This window comes from Rhamphochromis sp. 'chilingali' (assembly GCF_963969265.1).
Source record: "Rhamphochromis sp. 'chilingali' genome assembly, chromosome: 13".
Taxonomy (NCBI): domain Eukaryota; kingdom Metazoa; phylum Chordata; class Actinopteri; order Cichliformes; family Cichlidae; genus Rhamphochromis; species Rhamphochromis sp. 'chilingali'.
Window position 1 is genome coordinate 28,290,601 of NC_137940.1, and position 21,364 is coordinate 28,311,964.

Below are 21,364 nucleotides of genomic sequence, written 5' to 3' on the forward strand. Positions count from 1 at the left end.
ATTAAATTGTTATATTAGATATCCAAATCATATTAAGTGTGATTTGTTATAAAAGAGTCCCAGTCTTGCAGTATCTATTTCCCCTAATTGTAAAATACTCCATCCAAACTTAGCTTCAAGCTTCTTGCTTCCCTGCAAATGACTTTTGCTTCTTCTTACACAGTTTCACTTTTTGTTGCTGAAGTAAAATTTAGGCCTCACCTGTAAATGTGACTGTTAGGTGGAGCGGGGATGCTGTCACCTTCCTCATCACGGAGGCCTTCAAGTCACTTTGTTCTGCAAAAAGAAAAACAAACAAACAACAAGAGTGATCCTTTTCAGAAGTATTTTGCCTCAACAGTTAAGTGAAAATGAACACAACAGCAAAATTCTGTTTTCTATTCAAATCAATGAAGACAAATCTTGAACAGACTTAATATCTGTCCATGTGAGGATGAGCTTCATATCATGATGGATTGGTTTCTGCTCTCGCAGGCTCCACAAAGTCAGGTTAAGTGAGAAAATAAATCGTGTGTGTCAGAACAAACGGCGTCAAATGAAAGAGAATGATACCAAACTATGCATTTCTCCCACTAAATAGAAACAAAAAGTATTGAGTTTGTTATCAGGCTGCTTTCTTTAATAGCGACTGGCCCTCACAGAGAAACTGAGGTACCGATGCAACTCATCAGGTATTTGATGCCTCGCTGCACCAGGACAGAGCAACAATGTCTGGCTCTTTTTGTTCCCGGTTCACCAGCATTCTGCCCGCTAACAAACGGGTCACTGTGTTCGGCTTTGCAACGCGCTCGCTGGCAACAATGCTGCGTCCGAGCTATTCCACAGCCATGCTGAGCCATTAATTGGTTTTGCTAAAAACAAAAGTAAAAATGAGGGCAGTCACAAAAGCTGCTGACAAAGCAACCTTTGAAAGGTTGCTATGGTTTGGCATTACTAATAGGGTATCGAGTTGTACAGCAAAGCAATGTCAGCATCAATGGATTCAGCACTTGGGGGGGTCAAAGTTGACCCATGCTTACCATCATTGAAACTGTTATCAAAGACCTTGAAGTTCTAATTGTACAGCACAGTGAGAGGCCAAAGGAAAGTGGGGAGAGGTGGTTTGCTGTTATGTTTAGGATAGGGGTTAAGGCCTGCAGCACAGAGGCGTCTGGAAACAGTTAAGGATGGATCACAGGCCTATACGAGGGTGGGAAAAAGAGAGGGCGGAAGACTGATTCTTGGGAAGAGCGAGGGTGGAGAAGGAAGAGAGGGAGTGAGCCAATGGAAAAATTGTGAAATGTATCTCTAGAAATCGCTCCCCAATTTAACATTTTTATAAGATAATGTACACCAATTGCACCACCTCTATTTTAAGAAACTGGGCCATTTTCCTGCATTACATAATAGAACACATGTTTTGAAGATTACATCTCTCCATCTAATCACGAACAAAAAGGCTTCACGCTTCATTCATCAACTAAATATCTTTGGCAAGACCTCCTTTGCTGTATCCATCGAGCTGCACAACGTTACTAAAGGTGGTGTTTTGAGGTTTAAACAAGACGACACAGCTGATTAGTTTGATAGTGGTGGTGAAGCACAAAAAGTTCTGTGACTAACCCAAGGACATTTACTCAAACCAGATACATGTTGTCTCTCTAAATTAACTGCCTCTGGCACTTCCGCTCCCAAAACGAAAAGCTCACAGCTCTTGAGTTGCTCCAAAAACATGACTGGTCCATTTCCTCCCCTGCCTCTTGCTTCCAATAAAAAAGGGTGAAGGAGAAACAGACAGAGAGAGCAAGAGCGAGTGAAAGAGATGTTATGTTTTTATTGTGTCGTAGTTCATTCACATGTGCACGTAAACATTCTTAGTGGCACATAATGGATACTGGATGCATATAATGTACACACAGACACATGCTGTACAAGAGTCCTGTCATACATACAACTTACACACACACACAGAAACACTCGCCAGACCTCTCCTGCCTTTTCCCCTTTTTGTCACTGATTTGGGTGTACAGTTCACGTTCCCACAGAAAAACTGAAACTTTCCCAGGGCTGCTGATACACTGGGGACCCTGCTGGTGATGACGGCAGAAGAGGAGGGGTCACCTCATCCCCGGGGGACCCCGCCAACATGCGACAAGGTCCGGTCCGCCGAGGAAGCCATACATCAGCACTCTACAAGTACTAGTAACCTCAGTGTCAACGATAGCGACAACAGCCAAACGCAGAGATGCCAAAGGCATGTGTCTTTTGGCAGTATGAAAACAAAACAAATAGCTCTGTGACTGGCTGCTGATGATATGTTTGCTAAAACAAGCCAAACTGGTACATTAAGGGCTACTACAGGATGTAAATTCACATCTAAAAATCAAACAACAGAGATCATGCTGAGATTAACAAGAGTCGAGGTGTTTTCATTAGGCTTGAGAAGGGACAGAAAAACAATGTTTGGTTGTTCCAACACTGGTTGATGGGCATTGGGACAACATGACCAGAGAACACTGAGAGGGAAAAGCTACTTTCAGCTGCCCCCATACTCACAGGAGTCACTACAGTGGGTGTTTGATTGGTTAAAGTTCTTATGCTGGATCCTCTTCCTGAACCCTTTTGTGCTTTCTTCCAGGTTCAAACCAATTATCTTTTGCTTGTTAAGCAAACGTGTAAAGCACTACACTGTGGAGCCACTGACCTCAAAGTGGGATGTGCTGTCAAGGATCATGGCCCAAAGGAGTCAGAAGACCACTTACACAGGAGTTAGGAGAGTGAACATTACCACAGGAGGGATACTTTTAACACTGAGATTAATGCTCATCTTTGCCTTGGTCAGATCTTTGTGCGAGATGGGAACAAACAGTGTTATGAAGCCTTAAAAGGGTCAGGCCACTAGTGAATCTGCCAAGAATGCTTGGCAACCTTTCAGAGATGTTAATAAAGCACTTGGTAACAGTTTGATCCCTGAACCACAGGACAGCTCTTTGTCTGCACCACAGAGGCAAAAGAGTCATTTACAGTAAGAAAGGTCCATAAACTAAGTGAAGGGCTTCTCAATCTGAGAATTAGAACGTGTAGAGGATCTTAAAGGATCTCAAAAGCATTTTTCTAACCCAGATGTTTATTGGTGTCTTTTGAATCTTTGAAATGGTATACTGCATTCCTGTAGTAATCTTGGAGGTCTGGAAAAAACAACAACAACAAAAAAAACAAACAAAAAACCACAAGTGATATTTGTGTTAGTGATGGCATAGTAATCACAATGGGGGATAAATTCTTATCACTCTGCATGAGGTTTCCCACAGATGCTTGGGAATTTGGTGGCTGATTGACCCTTCCCAGTTTTCATAAACAATCCTACTACACTCAAAGTGTCACCAGCTAATGAGGAAGAATGCTAAAGTCAACCTCCTTGGGATGCACGCAGCCCACGCTCAGCCTCAGGATTCAGCTAAGTGTGTAAACGCCAGTCTCCAGCACCCCGTAATCCCACTCCAGGGATTATCTATATATACTGTAGCTCCATGTTTCAGTTAAACATCTGGCAATGATAAAGCAGTCCTCGATGAGGTGGGAACGACTGTCAGAACCACATTTGTAGCAAACTGTTTGCTTGAGCGTCTCCCGAGCGGGGGTAAGCTTGCACTTGGAAAAAAGGGAGGGGGGGAAAGTGTAATCTCTAACAAAAGAGAAGGATTTTCGAAAAGCCTCCCAAAGTGCAGCTGGAAGGCTCCGACTTCCTGTTTCTGGGAAATTTTGCGGTCCTGTGTGGGTGTTAACCAAATGTGTGTCATGGACACAGCAGACCATCACAACCACCAATCCAAATAGGCTCAGAAACAACAATCAGTAGAAATCTAACAGCAATAAGACTTCTACAAGGAGGAAAAAAACATTCTTTGATTCACCAGCTTCACAGACGAAAGATGTAAACTCACCACCAGATATGAAAAACAACAGAGAAACAGAAACAAAACAACGGCAGGCAAGAATAGACCAATTAAACCAGTGACAAAGCATGACAAACCATTAACACACCACAAAAAAACTGCACACATCACCAGACCAGACGGTGGGATAAACAGCAAAGGGAGCACGCAAACATACGGAATATACCTTATGGGTAAAACCACATCAAAGAACGGAGTGAGCCAGCAGAAGGCGCACACACGCAGACTTGCATCACAGACTGTGATGTTTACTCTGCTGAAGTGCCCAGGAAGCCACCATACAAAAAAAACAATCTTTCCAATGAAAACAATTATAGCTCAGAATGTGAACTATTGCTGACAATCAAGATTTTTATAGGGCATGCAGTGTATCATTAGACTATCTACAGTGCAGAATAAATGCACATGCCACATTTGTCTTTTTTAGTTTTTGTTTTTTGAAGGATGCGACGTTTTCCTGACGTATCTCTGAACAGCAGGACTTGGCAAGCTCTGTGGGAAAAAACTGACCCAGTGATTCTTTGTTAAAATAAACCTCCATTTTTATCACTCATCTTGAACTGATCATCCCCCCTGAGGAAAACCTTCTGGTCTCTCTGTAGCAGACCCATGATGCACTATTCCCACCCCAGGCGGCCTCATTGTCCATCAACTCCAATAACTCTACTAATGCACACTTTGTACATTACAGGAGCTGTAAAAATGATAGCACAGTGAAGCCCTATGAAAGGTTCGGCTACAATCTCATACAACTGATTTTTAGCAGGAACTGCTTTTGGAGATTGTGTGAAACTGAATACTTTTTGATTTACAAATACAACTGCAATGGAAATTGTTCTTTTCTTTGATTTGTAGTATAATCTTGGAACAATATATTGCATTTAAAGTAACATTAATTAATGTTATTGGCAACCAGGGACCAGCAGAAAAAAGCAGCTAGACACAAGCAGCTAGGATGTCCTTTGATGATTACGTAAAAGAAAATCAGTGCAGTGCAATTAATCTTAAGACACAAATTAAAATGCTACAAAAATACAACAATTTTTTTTTCTTAATTTCTAGTGAAATGTGCATCTTATATCTACATTTGTAAATAAAAGATTACCAAAGTCTACAGAGGTTGCATTATGCTATCAAAAATAAATGTTTAAGTTCAAAGTAGCAGGAAAAATGTTATTTTTAAACTCTGAGATCATCTTCTAGCAAAAAAGAAAAAGAAAAAAAAGAAAAAGAAAGATATTGTAATGCTACAGGCATTAGATCCAGGGTCAAATTACCGAAAAAGGAAACGAGGCTCTTCTTTCAGGGATCACAGAGGACACTGACCACCAGGGTATCTGGTGAGATGACCTGCTCTTAACTGGGAGGAGAGTCCTCATGTCTCAGAAAGCACTTGAAAAAATACCATAACATGCTTAAAAGTGGCATACTAGAATGACACAGAGTTAATACTTTGGCCTGTAATCAGTGATTCCCTTCAAATGTGGGGACCCGTCTCTCTATCAAGACTCTCTTTGCCAAGACTCTTCACTGAAAGGCTTCAAGTTGTCTGATCTGCACTTTGCAGTGCACGTTGATCAAACATACTGGCTGCGACTCATGATGTTTACTCAGTTATTCCAGAAGTGTTTCATTCATGCACTGCACCCCTGAACTCCTCAAGACATTGGAAGACCACTAAGAATAATGATGTCTGAATCCAATCCAGTTTTATTCATACAGCACTTTGTACATTACACCAAAACATCAAACAGCTAATTCTCAACCTAATATGGGCAGAGATGACTCCAGAGAAAAAAAGCACAGTTGCAACTGGTATTCAGTTTAATCTTAGAGACTCCACAAATCTCAATGACCTTGATGTGAAATGTGTAGTCAATAGCTCAGCCATATATCTTGGTGCTGATTTAAAATAAATAAAAATGTTAAAAGAATCCTAAAACGACTGGGGAGTCAGGGGAAGGAGGCTGAGTGGAAAAGTCGCTCCTCTTTATAAGTATTTGATTAAAGATTAGCAGCATTTTGACAACTGTGCAAATAAAATGTTGTTAAGGAAGTGTAACTCTTCAAATGAGTTGTAAAACTGATAAGATTTCACCTTGGATAAAAGCCTCTGTGAGAGAATTCATCTCCTTATCTAGTTTAAGATCAGACTCAGGTTTGACATTTAAGGTTGGTTATTGTGGGTTTTACATATGGCCCAAGTCCAAGAGAGGATCAGCACAATCACCACTGGGTCTGAACACAATAGCCTTAGTTTTACTTTCACTGAAATATTAAAAAAAATTAAGCATATCGATGCTTTTATGTCCTGATATCATTTCTTTTTACTGAAATGTAAATGCAGATCATCTGCATAAAAATGACACGAGAAGACTTTACCTTATCATTCCCCAGGTTAAAGTCCATATAATCTCCTACTGAGTCCACGTGTGAATAAAGCAGTTTTACTGCCCGGAAAATTTGCACACCCTCCTCAGCCTCGGCAGAAAGCTTAGAGCACACAGGGAGCAGCTCTTAAACGTTGGTCTGAATCAGGGTCACTTTCTTTAAAGATATAACTGCACTTTTTGAGTGTCCTTCCAGTTGATCTCATCTATCTAATTTTAACATCTTTAACAAACTAAACAAATTTAATCTCTAACCTCTCACTCACTGATGATCTAACAGTTGCCATTTGCCAATAATGCACATGTCATACCCCACATGTCTTTCCACTCCAGAGCCTTTGGTGTCATGATGTATTTTCATGCCAGCCAACTTGTATAAAGGGCATTTTCTTTATGTTTTTGTGGTCATGACTAAAAAGGTTTCTTCAGATGTGTGACTCACTTGTTCTGACCTCAAAGTAGGTTTCACTATTATGCAGCAGGACACTATTAGAAAACTGTTAGACTATTAGAAAAGTCTCTGCTGGACAAAAAGTGCTTGTACGCTGAAACTTAAAAAGCTACAGCTGCACTGAAACCATCTCAAGTTTGCATTATCAGCACTGAAAAATCTGCCTAGTACTCCTGTAACAGGTTTCCTTCTGTTCGGTATTTGGACACAGTGCTTGTGAGGTCTTATCACAGAAACCAAAGTAACTCTATACTCATGCTGAGGCAACACATGTTTGGGAGACTGCGGATTTTGGTTCAGTGCCTTTTAAACAGAGTTGTAAATGCTGTGTGTAGTGGCAGTCGGGGGAGATGTAAAGAGCTTCTGTGTGAAACCCATGGATGTAGAATGACAGCCTTAGATGTGGCTAGCGTTTGAGATCAATTTAATGACTTTTCAGGAACCAAAATGAAGGAAAAAGGGATTACGATTTACAAACTTAAGCAGCCTCTGTCATTGAAGTCAGTTTTCCTCTTTCAAATCAGCTGGATGTGATTTTGTCACTGCCAGTCAACTCAATAAAATTGCTTATAGGGTATACAGATAATGCAGCTCATGCAGATACATTTGCTAGCATAAGCGACACAACATCCTTCAAAGATTTTCCTCCAAAAACGTCTCCACCCATGTTCATTGTGGTACCCTCCTTTTTTGCTGCACGATATGAGACCCCCTGCCTCATGAGAAATGAAATACGCCTACACACACTTCCAGTCCCTGCACTCCCTCCCAAAAAGAAAGAAATTGAAACAGCTGAATACAATTAGGACTGACTGACTTTAAATTCCATCTGTTTACCTAAAAAAAAGAAAAACCCAAGGAGACGGAGAAGGAAGAATAACAGTCACAGGGAATTTCTTTTTAGTGGATAACTTGTGCTATTTGTGCATAAATTCTGTAATTTTAACTGCTGTGCAGTTTCCCACATTTTTGTGTCTTGCTTTCAGTGAAGCTAAACTGTGCAGATTAACTTAACAAAATGCTCCTTCATTTTTAACTGTGCAAAATATTCTTATCTCACAAAAGACTGTTTTCCTTTATCCTCCTTTCTCATTGCACTGCATCACCATTTCCAACATGTTTTTGTTGGAAAGAGGACAGAACAAACTCCAGGGAGAAAGCCTGGTGCTTTAAACGAATCTGATGGAGACCAAAACTTCCTGTTGAAAGTAAGCCTGTATTAATTCTTATGCAATAAATCCAGAGAGGAACTCATAATAACACCTTACTAATGTTACACTCATACAAGGTTGGACACAGCTGTCAAGTCATTTACTTGAGTAAAGGCAGGAAAATCAATAAAAAAAGACCACATTATAAGTCAAAGTCCTACACTTTAAATAAAAGCTCAATATTTTGTGAAATAAATATTTTTCATCTTTTGCAAAGAGTTCAGTGAAAACATTAATGCAACTCTGGGGGTACTGATTAGCTTAGCTTAGCACATAGACTGAAAACAAGGGAAAGATGTAGTGGACCTTTCTCATCAGTTTCTTGGTTTTACACTTATTTAAGCTTTATTTATCTTTTTTTACACTATATTTTTGTAATATGTGGATTTAGTGTAGTTTTGCATTCAAAGTGTATTGTGGTTTTATGTAAATGAATGATATAAATTTTCTTTTTGCACAAAAAGCCCAACAAAAGACAAGGGTTGGAAATAAGCAATAGGTATAAACTGTGTGCAGCACATCAGTCCCATGCTCTATACTGGCCTTATGTCAAACTGCATTTAGTTACATAAATAAATAAAAAATATTTATTTCAGAAATGCATCAAAAGATACAACAAGCTCATTTGTGTCAGGCTGTTATTTCCCTTTAGCGACAACTCAGCAGCTGTTATTAGATCTTAGTTAAAATGTTACTAAATCTTGATCTGAGGAAACCTGGAACGTGACTGGGTGTTTACAACAAGATAAGTCATTATGGAGGAAGTAGTCTCTTAATAGTCTTCTAGTATTTTTCTGTACTGTATTCACAGTGCAATGGTTTTTTTTCCCATGATTATGACACCTTTCTTTGCGATTTTAGGCTGATCCCCTTTCAAAAGTTTGTTATTGTGCGACAAGAGTATATATATAATAAATCAAATGAATGTTTCCTCAATGAACAAACTCACTTCCTGTCTTAAGATGAGATGCAGCTGCCTGACAGCTCTGTGTGAGTGGGAGGGAAACAATGAGGGGGAGGCCAGATGGACAGCCATACAGGATGCTTTACTGCAGCACCACTTGGTGCTTTTCATTAAAGCTGTGTGACTCAAGTATAAAATCTAAGTACAGCATGAAAGAACCAGCGACGTAAAAAGAGGCTCTAGACTGATAGTGTTAAGAAAAGCAACAGCTCATTCAAAAAATATTGGTGGTGGATAATGAGTAAGCCAATGAGTGTCCACCAGGGGATGAGTCAGAGTTTGTTCTGTGAATCTGAAAAACGAACCAATCCGTGTCACGACAACATGATGTGAGAGTGTGTAAGTATTTTAACTCAGTGTTTCCTCTGTAAACAAGTTTTTTTAGATGAGGGTTGCTCAACTTTGAGTTGAAGTCACAGAGGATAAATGAAAACAGGACAGAATGGGATCAGTATTTTTCAAAAGTTGTTGTTGAGCTCAAAATGTTACATATCTGCACATGTGAGTTAAATCAGACTCCTGGCATGCTTTCTGCATGGTCATAATGTGAAGCACATTTTCTCAAAGCTGCTGGCATGCAGAAGGCCTAGAGAGCCAGGAAACAGCTGATGTCGACGGATTAGGTCCGGGCCAGGGGGAATGGAGCCGGCTGGGCTGCACTTCATCGGGGCCGGAGAGGAGCACTCCGCTGGAGTACATACCAGCAGCCTGACGCAAGACAGGAAAATCCCCACTTGTCAGAGTCAAAACTAAACTAAGTTTTGCAAATCTTACAATAAAGATTTGTCACAGCTGATCAAGTGTTTTATAAGTTGGTGCCGTGAAAGTAGAAGCCGACTTTAAAGCTATGAAACGAATGCAATGCAGTCTAGCACCATTGATGGTAAAAGTATGACATGCATGCAGTCTTCCAGCGGTTCATCTACAAAAACAATGCCAGACAGTGCCTGGAGTGAAACATCCACAGCGCCAGAGAAGATCAAAAACTTCAAAAGGACACTCCTGTCTGTAGAGGAGGAGAAGAGCATCCACAAAACACATGCCAACAACATTTTGATTACAGCAGATGTCAAAAAGGTCCCCTGTATGCAGAAGATGAATGTGCAGCTAACGAACCCAACAACAAATACCAAAGTCAACATACACAACAGTCAGGCGGGAAGGCTTTCAGGTGCAAAACATGTGTTGGAATATACTGAAAAGACATGTATGCCACATGTGTCACAGCCATTAAAATGGCTCACAGTGCTATAATATAACTCGTTCCAGCTACTAAAATCTTCTGATGAACAGGAAGCGATGATTCAACTAATTATGCCGGCTGGACTCGGCATTCTTGAGATGAGACCAGGTTGCTGGTTTTACGACATATCTACATTACAAAAGGGAGACTGAGTAACACAACTATAAATTTAGGGTGGTATGTGTTAACACTTAAAGGGAATTCCTCCAAAGAGGATGCTGTTGACAGTGATAGATGCTGATATCAGTTCACAGCCATTGCTCTTCAATGAGCTTCTCCATGAATCAATGCAGAGAAGATTGAAAAGGGAGGAAAGTGACCAATGGTTTGGTGTAGAGGACCCCTGGTTCACTCTGGGTGACTGAAGAGGGCTGTACAAACAAGCCCTTTAGCAGCGAAGCACAAAGTGGAGAGCGTACAAACAGCTTGTACTATAAACCCTACTGTGTTTGTGTGTACGCTAGACCCCGGGACACCTTGTCAAATGCATTCTGTTAGTGGGAAAATAAACAATGTTAAAGTTGTCCAATGTCAAAGTGTCAAACAGTTGCCGTGTACAGAGATGCAAGCCATCACTTTGCTGATGTTTGAACAGGTTGCTTACGCTCTTTCACGCAGCGTTGCAATGGCTGTTGTGTATACACAGACACACACACACACACACACACACACAAGTATGTGGGTAACGAACACCACCAAGAGACAGCAACAACATCACAAAGACATACAGTTGTTCTCTTGTCAAATCGAATCAGATTTTTTGTTTAAAAAAGCTATAAGAAACTTGGGTCCAGTGTTCAGGATGAAGTGCGTCTATGTCAGATGGCTGTGAAAGTCAATCTGTCACAGTGGGCTTCCCGTACAGGATAAGTGAATTTTCAACACTTTGCACAGCCCTTTTTTACTTCTGCCAGCAGCTGTCGAGCAGCTGGAACTTATACTAAAATACTTGACGGTGACAGAGAAGTATGCTTCTTACCTTCAGACGAACCCCAGAAACACAGAAGAATCTTTCCTCTTTGACCAAGAAGGTTGCCGGCCAGCAGAAGGAAATTGGAGAGACTTCCAGTGAGATGTCTCTACAGGGGCTGCTGCTTCAAATGTAAAGATCCCTCTGATGTTCACTCTGAGGTTAATCTCTCCTGTCCCAGGAGTCCGTTGGAGGAGGTACTGCAGTGAGCCCGGCTGTTTGTTTAGTCAAATCACATCACCGCGGGTGTCTCTCTCTCTCTCTCTCTCTCCACTCTCACACTCAGAAAGAGTGTTCTAAGAAAAAAAAAGTTCCCAACAGAAACATGCACACACACGCACACACAAACTGTGCACACTCCACCCCTGACAGATCCACACTAAGCAGAGCGCCAGTGTCCACCCCTGCTGAAGCTGAGAGAGAGCAGGACGAGGGAGAGGAGGGAGGGAGCAGTGAAACAGAGCTGAAGCAGAAAGCAAGAAGTTTCTAGCAGGGCGACGAAACTTCAAAATACAAATCCAGTTCTGCTTGTTGTTCTAAGGTAGAGGCTCAGAGGTCTGAGCCGGAGCGATTTGTTTATGAATGGAGTGGAGGTGAACTGAGACTGTCTCTATTGGCAACGGCAATCTGGACCGCATCTAACCCCCTCCATAAAACAACAAACACAATAAAAAGGAGGAGAAAGAGTGAGAGAGTGAGTGAGTGGTCCAGCCAGGAGAAAAAAAAAAGGTTTTGGCAGCGCTGATTGCACCCTGCTTTGGAAACAAACATGGAAGTCTCAGTTTCTCAGGAAAAATAACTTCCCTTACATAATCACACTCTTAAAAACAGGTATAAAAGTGGTTAAAAGTGGGGACTTTAGCTTTAGTGAACCAACTTTTTTTTTACATCGCTTTTTATATCATATTTTTTTCACGTGTTTTCTTTTTCCCCTGCATGAAATAACTCAACAACTCCCACCATCCCCACTCCCTCTTTCTCCCTTTTTTTTCCTTGGCCTTTTATCCTCTCTTTTATAAACACAAGCAAAACCATGTAAATATGTCTGCTCTCAATACTAGCTTTCTTCCTAATTCAATCCTTTCCCAGGATATGAGAGGATGATCTGAGATTCGCTACGCAACACTGCAGCTGAATAAAGACCTGTTCTATCTAACAAGCAGGTTGGGGCAGATGGGGGGAGGGGAGGGGAACAGGAGCTAAATTGGAAACTAACATGTTCTCCTTTAATTGAGAGGGCAAATCTAAAAGACCTGCTCGCACTAATTAGAGTGCCAGCAAGCCCCCTCCAGTTATTAGATAGGAGGGGAGCAACACCACACGGGGACAGTTCCTCCTTTTACATCTTTCTAATTCTACCTATGTAATTAGCACCTACTTGCAATAAACCTGCTCTAAATCCACTTATTTGAACTCTTGAATCTATTTGTAGGCGTTTCATTGCTTGTAATGTCAATAAAACTGTAGACCCAAAAGATAAAAAGGCAGTAATACAGCAATAACGTGCTCGTCAGTCACGTATGTAAACACTCATGAACACACGATTCTTTATCAGCATGAGATGTATAATTTTAGCATCTTTTTACAAAGCAGTGCTGGAGAGAGTCCACAACGGGATGTCTACTGCTCTATATATGGCAGCAGTCCTTGTTTACCCCCACAGAGTGGAGCAGCTCTTAACAAGTGGGATTCCAAAATATTCTGCCTCAACAATACTGAGTCTCTTCAGCCTGTCAGCAGCTAACAAGTAGTTTCTCTCACTGCTGATCTGAATTAGTGTTATAGCTTGAGTGCAAAGCAGTGCAAACACACTATACGCTTGTTTTCCTGCTGGGTTTCAGGAAAAGGTAAAAGTTACACCGCTGTGTTTGTCAAGCACAGGCCATTATAGAGGTACAAGAGTTGAGACAAAGACCTGGAGAGGCAGGGAGCATATATACTCTAGACCTGGAGCTGAACCTGCTGGACCTCTGATAGATGAAGACTGACAGAAATGTTTGAACTACGCCTGCCTCCATTTCAAGTTGTCCCGATAAAGGATATATGACTTTGGGGCACCTTAAAGCTTGATTTCGGCAATGTGATGGGACTAAATCTGAGAATGAACCACAGTTATAAGACATTCGAGATAGACATTCGAGATAGACGAGATAGCAAAAATCAAGAAGAAGCAATACAACATATAACATCATCATAACAGCATCATCACATATGAGATAATAAAACACGATAACAAAAGGACCCGAAGAACACAGCCTTACAAGTCAGCTGATATTTATTTGCAGGGCTTTTATTAGCGCAGCCTTCCAGTTGCCTTTGTTGCTCCACACCACACACAACAACTCCTGTCAAGTCTCAGCAACCTACTGAAATAGGGAAGGCTAGCTGTGTTGGTCAACCTCCCCTAACGCCATTTCCTGAACCCTTTACTCCACCCCCCACCCCCACTGCAGCTGATCTGCAAACTACACCCCGCCGCAAACACACATCCATCCACTTTCTTCTCCTTATCCAGTTTGGCGTCTTAGGGGCCCTGGAGCCTATCCCAGCTAATATACACCAAAAGACGACATACAACTTGGTGAAGCTGCTATCACTCGCTAAGACACAGAAACAGACAGCTCACATTCACACCTAAAGCCGGTTTAGAATCACCAGTTAACATAAGATGCATGACTTTAGATTGTGGAACTGTGTACCCACAGAGAACCCATGATGCAACGACAGGAAAACCTACAAACACCACAAAGAAAGGCCCCAGCTGGGTGCTGGATTCAAACCCAGAGTTTCCTTCCGTGAAGCAATATTGTTAACAATGGTTAATGGTTAATCAACTAGTTTATAAACTAAACCAAAAACAGAAAACCTTCTATGGTTCAGGCTTCTCCAGTGCATAAGAGTTTCTGCTTGTCTTAGCCAAATGTTGTGATCAATTTACAGATATTTAGTTTAGGGCTACTGTTCAAATGGAACGATTTGTTTGATCTGTTACTCCAAGAACTAGTTATGGGAATGAATGAGATTACTGGAGGAGAAATGACAGAAACTGCATCCGCGCCCTCTCTCTACACTCACATCTTAGTGCAATTTAGTTGCATGGTGTCTAACACATTGTCAAAAAAGAAGACAAAGTGGGACAGACAACAAAACAACAATGCATTGCTATCTATTTTGCATTTAGGGAGTGTGGTTGGCTTAAATTTAAACTAAATATATAACTTACCACGATGCTGATTGTAAAGGGTAAAACATTCCTTATACCAGCTCTCTTTTTGGAGCGGTGATTTTTGAATAGATTAAAAAAGGAAACAGGCATCTTAAGGTTAAACAGATTTAAACTAAATCTCTATATATGGAATTATAACTATACAGTAATAGAAATGTTTAGGGTTTATCGAGGTCAAACTTTACTTTGTACATTAAGACATACCCTCATAAGTGCTTTTACCACATTTATTTATTTTCAGGCAAGCTGGCTTGCATTGTGGTCGCCATCAATGTATTTCAAGCGTTGGATGATATGTTTTCATGTTTATGTTGCAATTTCCTTAATGATCAGGCCATTTCCATTAACTTCAGCCAGCTTCCTGCTAACAGCTGATAGGCACTGTAGCTTAGAATGATTATCTTGATAGTGACATGAATCTTTTATGATCGTTTTATATAGAGGACCTCATGCACGGACTTGATAAGTGCAATATATAGCATAAGGCACAGTGTCAACAGAAGATGGAAAGAATAAAAAGCTAACAGTGAGAATGATGATGACAAATAAACTGTGTGCATCTTGTTAACGACAGGTCAGTTGTATGACTGAACTTGAAAGACTCCAAACCAGGAAAGTTATCTGCTATTATTCAGCTTTTTGCTGCCCTCATATGGACGTTTTGAGCCATGACATAGCGGGGAGCAAAGCAACTTTGCTTTTGCTTGACCTATGTCACTATTGGTCTTACATCAGAGCAGACTATAAATGATAAAGAGCACTGGAGTGGTTTTTCAGGATTTTTATCATTTGTTTTTCTGGTTAATCAAGCTCACAACACAAAGAGTTACAAAGGAGAACCATGTTCGATTTTGTTTTGTGAGAAACTAAAAAAGAAAAAGACAAAATAGGAGAAAAACCTATGTAGTCTGAAGGACTACAAATGTATATTAAACAGCTTAAGAGAATAAAAAATTCTTTATATTTGCCATAATGATGATACTGAAGTGTATTATCTGGTCAGAGCCATAGCTGCCACTGAAGGGAAGCAGCCCATTTCTACAGCTATGTTTTCTACATGTTCTAATGTTCCTGTGATGTATAGAATTAAAATATGGACTTTAACTAATTTAATTACATGTACATTTTCCATGTTTTTTTCAATACAGTATGCAAATGTAATATGCTTGATTGGTTTACATTTAGTTCATACAATGCACGTTTTTCCTCACGATTTCTTATTTGAGTAAATAAACCTTTAATTTTATATATTTAAGTTGTATCTTACTCAAATGTTTTACTTGCATGTTTATTGGGGTTGAATAATTAAGTTCTTTTTAGTGTATGAAGATTAAGTTGACAGTGAAGAAAAACAACATTTAAGCTTTAAAATAAGAAGCTAAACTATATCAAAATAAAAATATAAATTAATAAATGAATGTGCATTTTTTTAAATCTTCGGCATGGCTAGACGAGGTCTTTATGGGTAACCGGAAATCCTGACCTGATCATTTTTCAACATATGTAATTTTATATTTTAAAATTTTCCTTGCTTTGAAAAAAACAAACAAACATATAGTGGTATGTTTTCCTGCTTGTTTGTTTGTGTATTTGTTTCCTTCCACCTCTGTCCGTATCATTATTATTATTATTATTATTATTATTATTATTATTGGTGTTGGCCTGTAGTCTCTGCGCTGAATCTAAGCCCCCTATATACATGCACGCGGAGGCACATGGACTTCCCACGCATTCCACACATTGTACCGCCTTATCAAAATGATTCATCAGGGCAAACCTGGTAAATCGGGGTCATTGCCCTGACGTCGCAAAGACCAGCAGGCAGGTGAGTCTCAGGTAAAGCGTGACGTCAGGATGATACTTTCGAACTCCTTGCCAGTAAATCTATAAAGGTGTGTAGTCTTACTGCACAGGTAGCCTGAACCTTAGACTGAAATGAAAACAGAGCTTGCTGAAGATAAACTCGGGGGCCTAACATGCTCTTGGAGGTTTGATTTTTCCAGGTCTTCCAGAGATTCACCCTACCTGTCGAGCGAGGATACCGGGATGTACCCGAGCTCTGCTTCTATCAGACAAACGGCTCAGGCTCTGTCACTGAACAGTCAGTACATTCCGCCTCCGTATGACTTCCCCAGCTACCACCATCACGTCACGGGAGTCGGTGATTTGTCGGCAAGTACCTGGAACCCCCTTTACGCGCCCCGGGAGGAGTATCCCTACAGCTTCCCGGGGTCAAGCCCCAACACCGCGCAGGTCAACTTCACCTACCCGGATCTGAGCAACGTTCCTTCCGCCGCTGGAGGGGGATCGCTCACCCCTTACAATTTCATCTCCGGACAGGATCCCCTCATTCCCAGGAAAAGACCACAGGAGCCCGTTAAACAAACAACTTCAGGTGGGACTTTACTTTGTCATACTTATTCTTAATCATAGGCTTATTTTGGTCTGCATAATGTATTCAGTGAATTATACAGATATAAAGAACATTTGTAACATCTTCATCTAAAGTTGCTTCGTGCATACAAATATCTGTTATCTGGAGTACTTCAAACGCACTTGTCTCTGTTTTTTTTTCTTCTTCTTCTTCATTCTCGTGACTGATCACATATTAGCTGTCTTAAATGTTAACAAGTGACACAAACAGGAAATGCAGCATCTTGATAAGACACATCCTATAGGGGAAGGAGATTACACAACCTCCTGGGTTACCTTTGTAGCTGTCACTGTGGTTGCATGACTAACTAAACCTAAAAAAAAAAAACGTACAAGTATGGGTAACACATGAGAAACACATGCAAACCTGTTTTAAGTGAAAAACAAACCCAACTTCAGCAGGCGCACATTCATCAAGGTGTTCGCCTCTCTTTGGACAATCATGCTGTGAGATGTCAATGCAAAGCTAACAGTGGAGGCCATGAAGTCTACACAAGTCTCACACCCCACCCTCTCTGTCCACTGGGTGGGTGTGAGATGGTGACAAACTGGATAGATAACACTGGAAGTGCAGGAAGTCTGCAGAAGTTAAACGAAGTCTCCTCTAGAGGCTAACCCTCTCTTAACCCTCTTGTGTGTATCTGTGTGTGTGGGTGTGGCTGGATCAATGCTGTCACATGAGCTAGTTTTCTGATCAATAACTGTGACTCCTAGTTTCTTGAGTGTGTATGTGAACATGCGTGTCAATGAATAGCTGCCTATGTAAAGAGCTGTGTAGACAGCACTCACGGTGATAAGGAGAAGCACTGATGCAATGCAGTGGGGAGTCTTTGCCTTCGTTATAGTGTGAGCACGATTAGTAGAATTGATGAGGTTTTAAGTGGCGCCTGAACTTGAACGTGGCACCAGACTGTTTGGTCACGACACACACATTTCGTGACTCACTGACACAAAATTATTAATTCCTGAAAAAGATGTGGGCCATACACATGAATAAAAAATGACTCTATTTACTTACATTCACTGTCTTTATTTTTGTGCTTATGTTTACTATTCTTAATATTTATTGATTTTTTACTAAAAAGCAATTTTTTTGTCTGATTTAGGTGGGAAGACTCGCACTAAGGACAAGTACAGGGTGGTGTACACTGACCACCAAAGGATGGAGCTTGAGAAAGAGTTTCAGTTCAACCGCTATATCACAATGAGAAGGAAGTCAGAGCTGTCAATGGCACTCAGCCTTTCCGAGAGGCAGGTGAGAAGATTAGAGTAAATAAACGGTCAATGTAGAAAATATATAGAAACTGTCTAGGACAGTGAGACTGTGTAACTTTTGCGTTCTCTCTTCACATTCAAAGAATTACAAACGCCTAACACTTTTAAAGTAGCCAACCACATGTTCTGTTTTTCTTTTTTTAGGTTCCTCCTTAAGAGGAACGAATGAGATAAACTAAACTCACAGCAGAAAAACCCCATGAAGCAATGAGACAGAGTGTGTTTCGTTACTGTTGAAACTCAGTTAGGAAACAGAATGTGGGATTTGTTCGTGCAAACCCCCCGTGGTTTGCCCGAACAAATCTATAGGCCAAGGCCAAGAAGTATATATTTGTCACCCCCTTTTGTGAGTGACAATAATAAGGAAGGTCACTGCAAATTTAACATGTTTATGTTAGGGGTATAAAAAATATGCCCTAATTTTTTTTAACCTTGTAAAGCCAGAACCACAAAATAATGACTTTTTTTTTTAGTTACCGGAGTTTAACCTTTATCTCTATCATTATCTCAAAGAAATCCACTTAACTGCCAAAAATGCTGAAGCATGTTTAAAGTTTGCTGAACAATATTTAGACATGCCTGTGAAATACTGGGGGGAATATAGTCTGGTCAGATAAGACTGAAATAAACTCTTTGGATGGCAAAATACACGCCATGTTAGGAGGTCAATAGGGCAATGCATATCACCCCAAAACACCAACCACCAAGAGGTGGGAAGGATGAATAGAAAAATGTACCAAGACTTTTTTGATGAAAATCTTCTGCCATCTACCAGGATGATGATGATGAAACGAGGGGTGGACGTTTCAGAAAGACAATGATCCCAAACACAAAGCCAAGGAAACTCTTGACTGGTTTCAGAAACAGAAAATAAAGCTGCTAAAAATAGCCCAGCCAATCACATGACCCGAATCCAGTTGAAAATCTATAGAAAGAACTAAACCCCAGAGTTCATAGAAGAGGCCCACAGAGCCTTCAGGATTTGAATTTCTGTTTGTGTGCGACTAGTTTCTCCACACAGGAGGCATCTTGAAGCTGTCATCACCAACAAAAGCTTTTGTGCGAAGTATTAAATAAATGTCAGTAAATGTGTTCAATACTTTTTCCCTGTGTCACTTCTTATTATTACACATAGTTTATGGACATCCGCAGTTTAATTTGTCTTTGCATGTGCAGACTGGTTGGGTTGTTACTGACATCTGGTCAGAATTTCATACCATGTGAAATATATTTTGCTTTGAAAACTGGTGATGTGTTCAATACTTATTATACCCCATGTGTATAAACACACATGGGGTATAACAAAAATGATCTTGGCATTTTTGTGGAATTTCATGCTCACCGCATAAATCTGCATATACTGCAGATATCTGATTGTAAACAGTGTACCACTGATGATGCACAGATCTCAAATATGGCATTAACTTTGTGTTACAGGGTTATTATCTCATTTGTGGGTTTCTTTTTTTTTCTTATGTGAGATAACAGGGAAGGTGGAGCTTGGATTTATTTTGTTGATGTTATTGTGCATTAGAAAAAAAACCCTGCATCTGCAGGCCATCTATTACCACTGTGCTGTATTTTACTTATTCCCATGGTTAAGTGTAGGGTTTCTACTAATGCAGCACATGTGAGCACAATGTTCTCAAACAATCCCCTCTGGAGAAACGAGCTCCAGAGAAAAAAACAAATTCTGCAAACCGTAATGTTAACATATGTGGCCAAACGCATAAGTAGTGTTAATGGTGAAACCCTCAATCTTACTGTCATTATGCTGTTCTTGTTGTTTCTTCTGCCTGCCCTTGCAGCTTCTTAAAACCACAGCTGAGTGCAATTGTTGTAGCTCCCAGAGTAATTCTGGGAAAGTCAGAGATTACTAAATTTCAAGTAGATGAAGCAAGGCAAGGGAACGTTACCACAGAAAGCAAAGTCGCTGCAGTTTTCAACTTCCTTTTAATGCAGCAAATAAGCGATTTATAGAAGAAATGAAAACGATAATGATGTGCTGTTTCTTTTGATGTTGTTTAGGGAACAAGCCATAATGCTCCCTAACTGAGAAACGTTCTTGATGCTGATATCTCATGCATGTATGTCTCAGGTGAAGATCTGGTTTCAGAACAGACGTGCCAAGGAGAGGAAGATCAACAGGAAGAAGTTGCAGCATTCCCAGCAGGCCTCAACAACCACACCCACCCCACCTGTACTGTGTGCACACAGTGACACCCACAACCCCGTGAGCCCCAGCAGGAACATTTTGTCAGACGCAGTATCGGAGGAGTACTAGGTGAAGTCTATGTGAAAGACTGGCACTGTATCTGTGTGTGTAAATAATGTTTTTAATAGTTGTACAAGTTCACCACAGAACGAATGAAAAAGATTCACATGAAGATCACCTCTATTTTACAATGTCACCACCACACGTTTGTCACATGGATCGAGTCGAGTGGGCATTTATTCCACTTGCTTGTGTTAATCATTATCAACGTCAAGATAGCGTTTTAACAGTGCATGCCCAAGAAAGAGGATTAGTGTCTTTCTTGTTGTCTTTTCCTTGTATATGTATCCATTAACAGGAATATAATGCAAATGCAGATATAAAAAAGAAAAAAAACTGACAGCCTTTCTTCTTGTTTCCAAGGCAGTACCGTGACACTAACACGCCTTTTTTATGACAACTTGAAGTTACAGGAAATCAGATGGGGAAAGCAGATATCTAATTCGAAAGGTGGTTAAATTGTTCTTTTTGTTTTTCTGAAAACATGCATTTACTCTACATTTTAGCTGCAGCAAAGCAAGGGCAGCATTATTAAAAGTGTCACTGGTTTTAGACATTCAGACAGGAGAGTTTAGCCACATCCTGAAAAACTGCTGAAGATTGCTCAACTGCATGACTCGTGATTTACAGTCGCTGTGGCACAGACATTCAGCTCTGGCATGGAGCTGGATATATTCGTTTTATTTTAAAAAATGTCTACACTTCTCTATTTTTTTTAGAACCCAATGTCTGTATATATGAAATGTTAAAGGATGTGCTGTACAAGCAAGAAATGCTGACACATTTTGATACTTCTTCACTGTAATGTTAAAGAAAAGGAAGGAGAAACAAAAGATGTGGAAATTTAGTAGGTATGAGTCACCTAACGATTAAAGGTTTTTCCATTTCTAAATAAATGACTGACTTATCAACAGTGCAGTGTGTGCAGTTGTGTAATCACAAATGTTTAGAGTGTAAGAAAGTCACTGTTTTCTAATTTAGCTCTTCCGAA

The 21,364-nt window shown here is 40.3% G+C and overlaps 2 protein-coding genes across 2 annotated transcripts in view; one reads left to right on the plus strand and one right to left on the minus strand.

Annotated features, from left to right (window-relative positions):
- pdgfrb (platelet-derived growth factor receptor, beta polypeptide) overlaps positions 1 to 11,642 on the minus strand; it is a 29,031-nt gene extending 17,389 nt beyond the window's left edge. The window contains exons 1-2 of the mRNA XM_080900946.1: positions 11,174 to 11,642; positions 202 to 276 (exon numbers count right to left, since the gene is read on the minus strand). Of these exons, the coding sequence (XP_080757072.1) occupies positions 202 to 250 (49 nt within the window). The 5' untranslated portion in view covers positions 251 to 276; positions 11,174 to 11,642. The remainder of the gene's footprint in view (positions 1 to 201; positions 277 to 11,173) is intronic.
- A 4,597-nt stretch (positions 11,643 to 16,239) lies between these two features.
- Positions 16,240 to 21,349, plus strand: cdx1a (caudal type homeobox 1a). The gene is made up of 3 exons (XM_080901621.1): positions 16,240 to 16,785; positions 17,930 to 18,078; positions 20,197 to 21,349. The coding sequence occupies exons 1-3, from the start codon at positions 16,326 to 16,328 to the stop codon at positions 20,380 to 20,382; spliced, it is 795 nt and encodes a 264-aa protein (XP_080757747.1). The 5' UTR covers positions 16,240 to 16,325; the 3' UTR covers positions 20,383 to 21,349.
- The last annotated feature ends 15 nt before the right edge of the window (positions 21,350 to 21,364 follow it).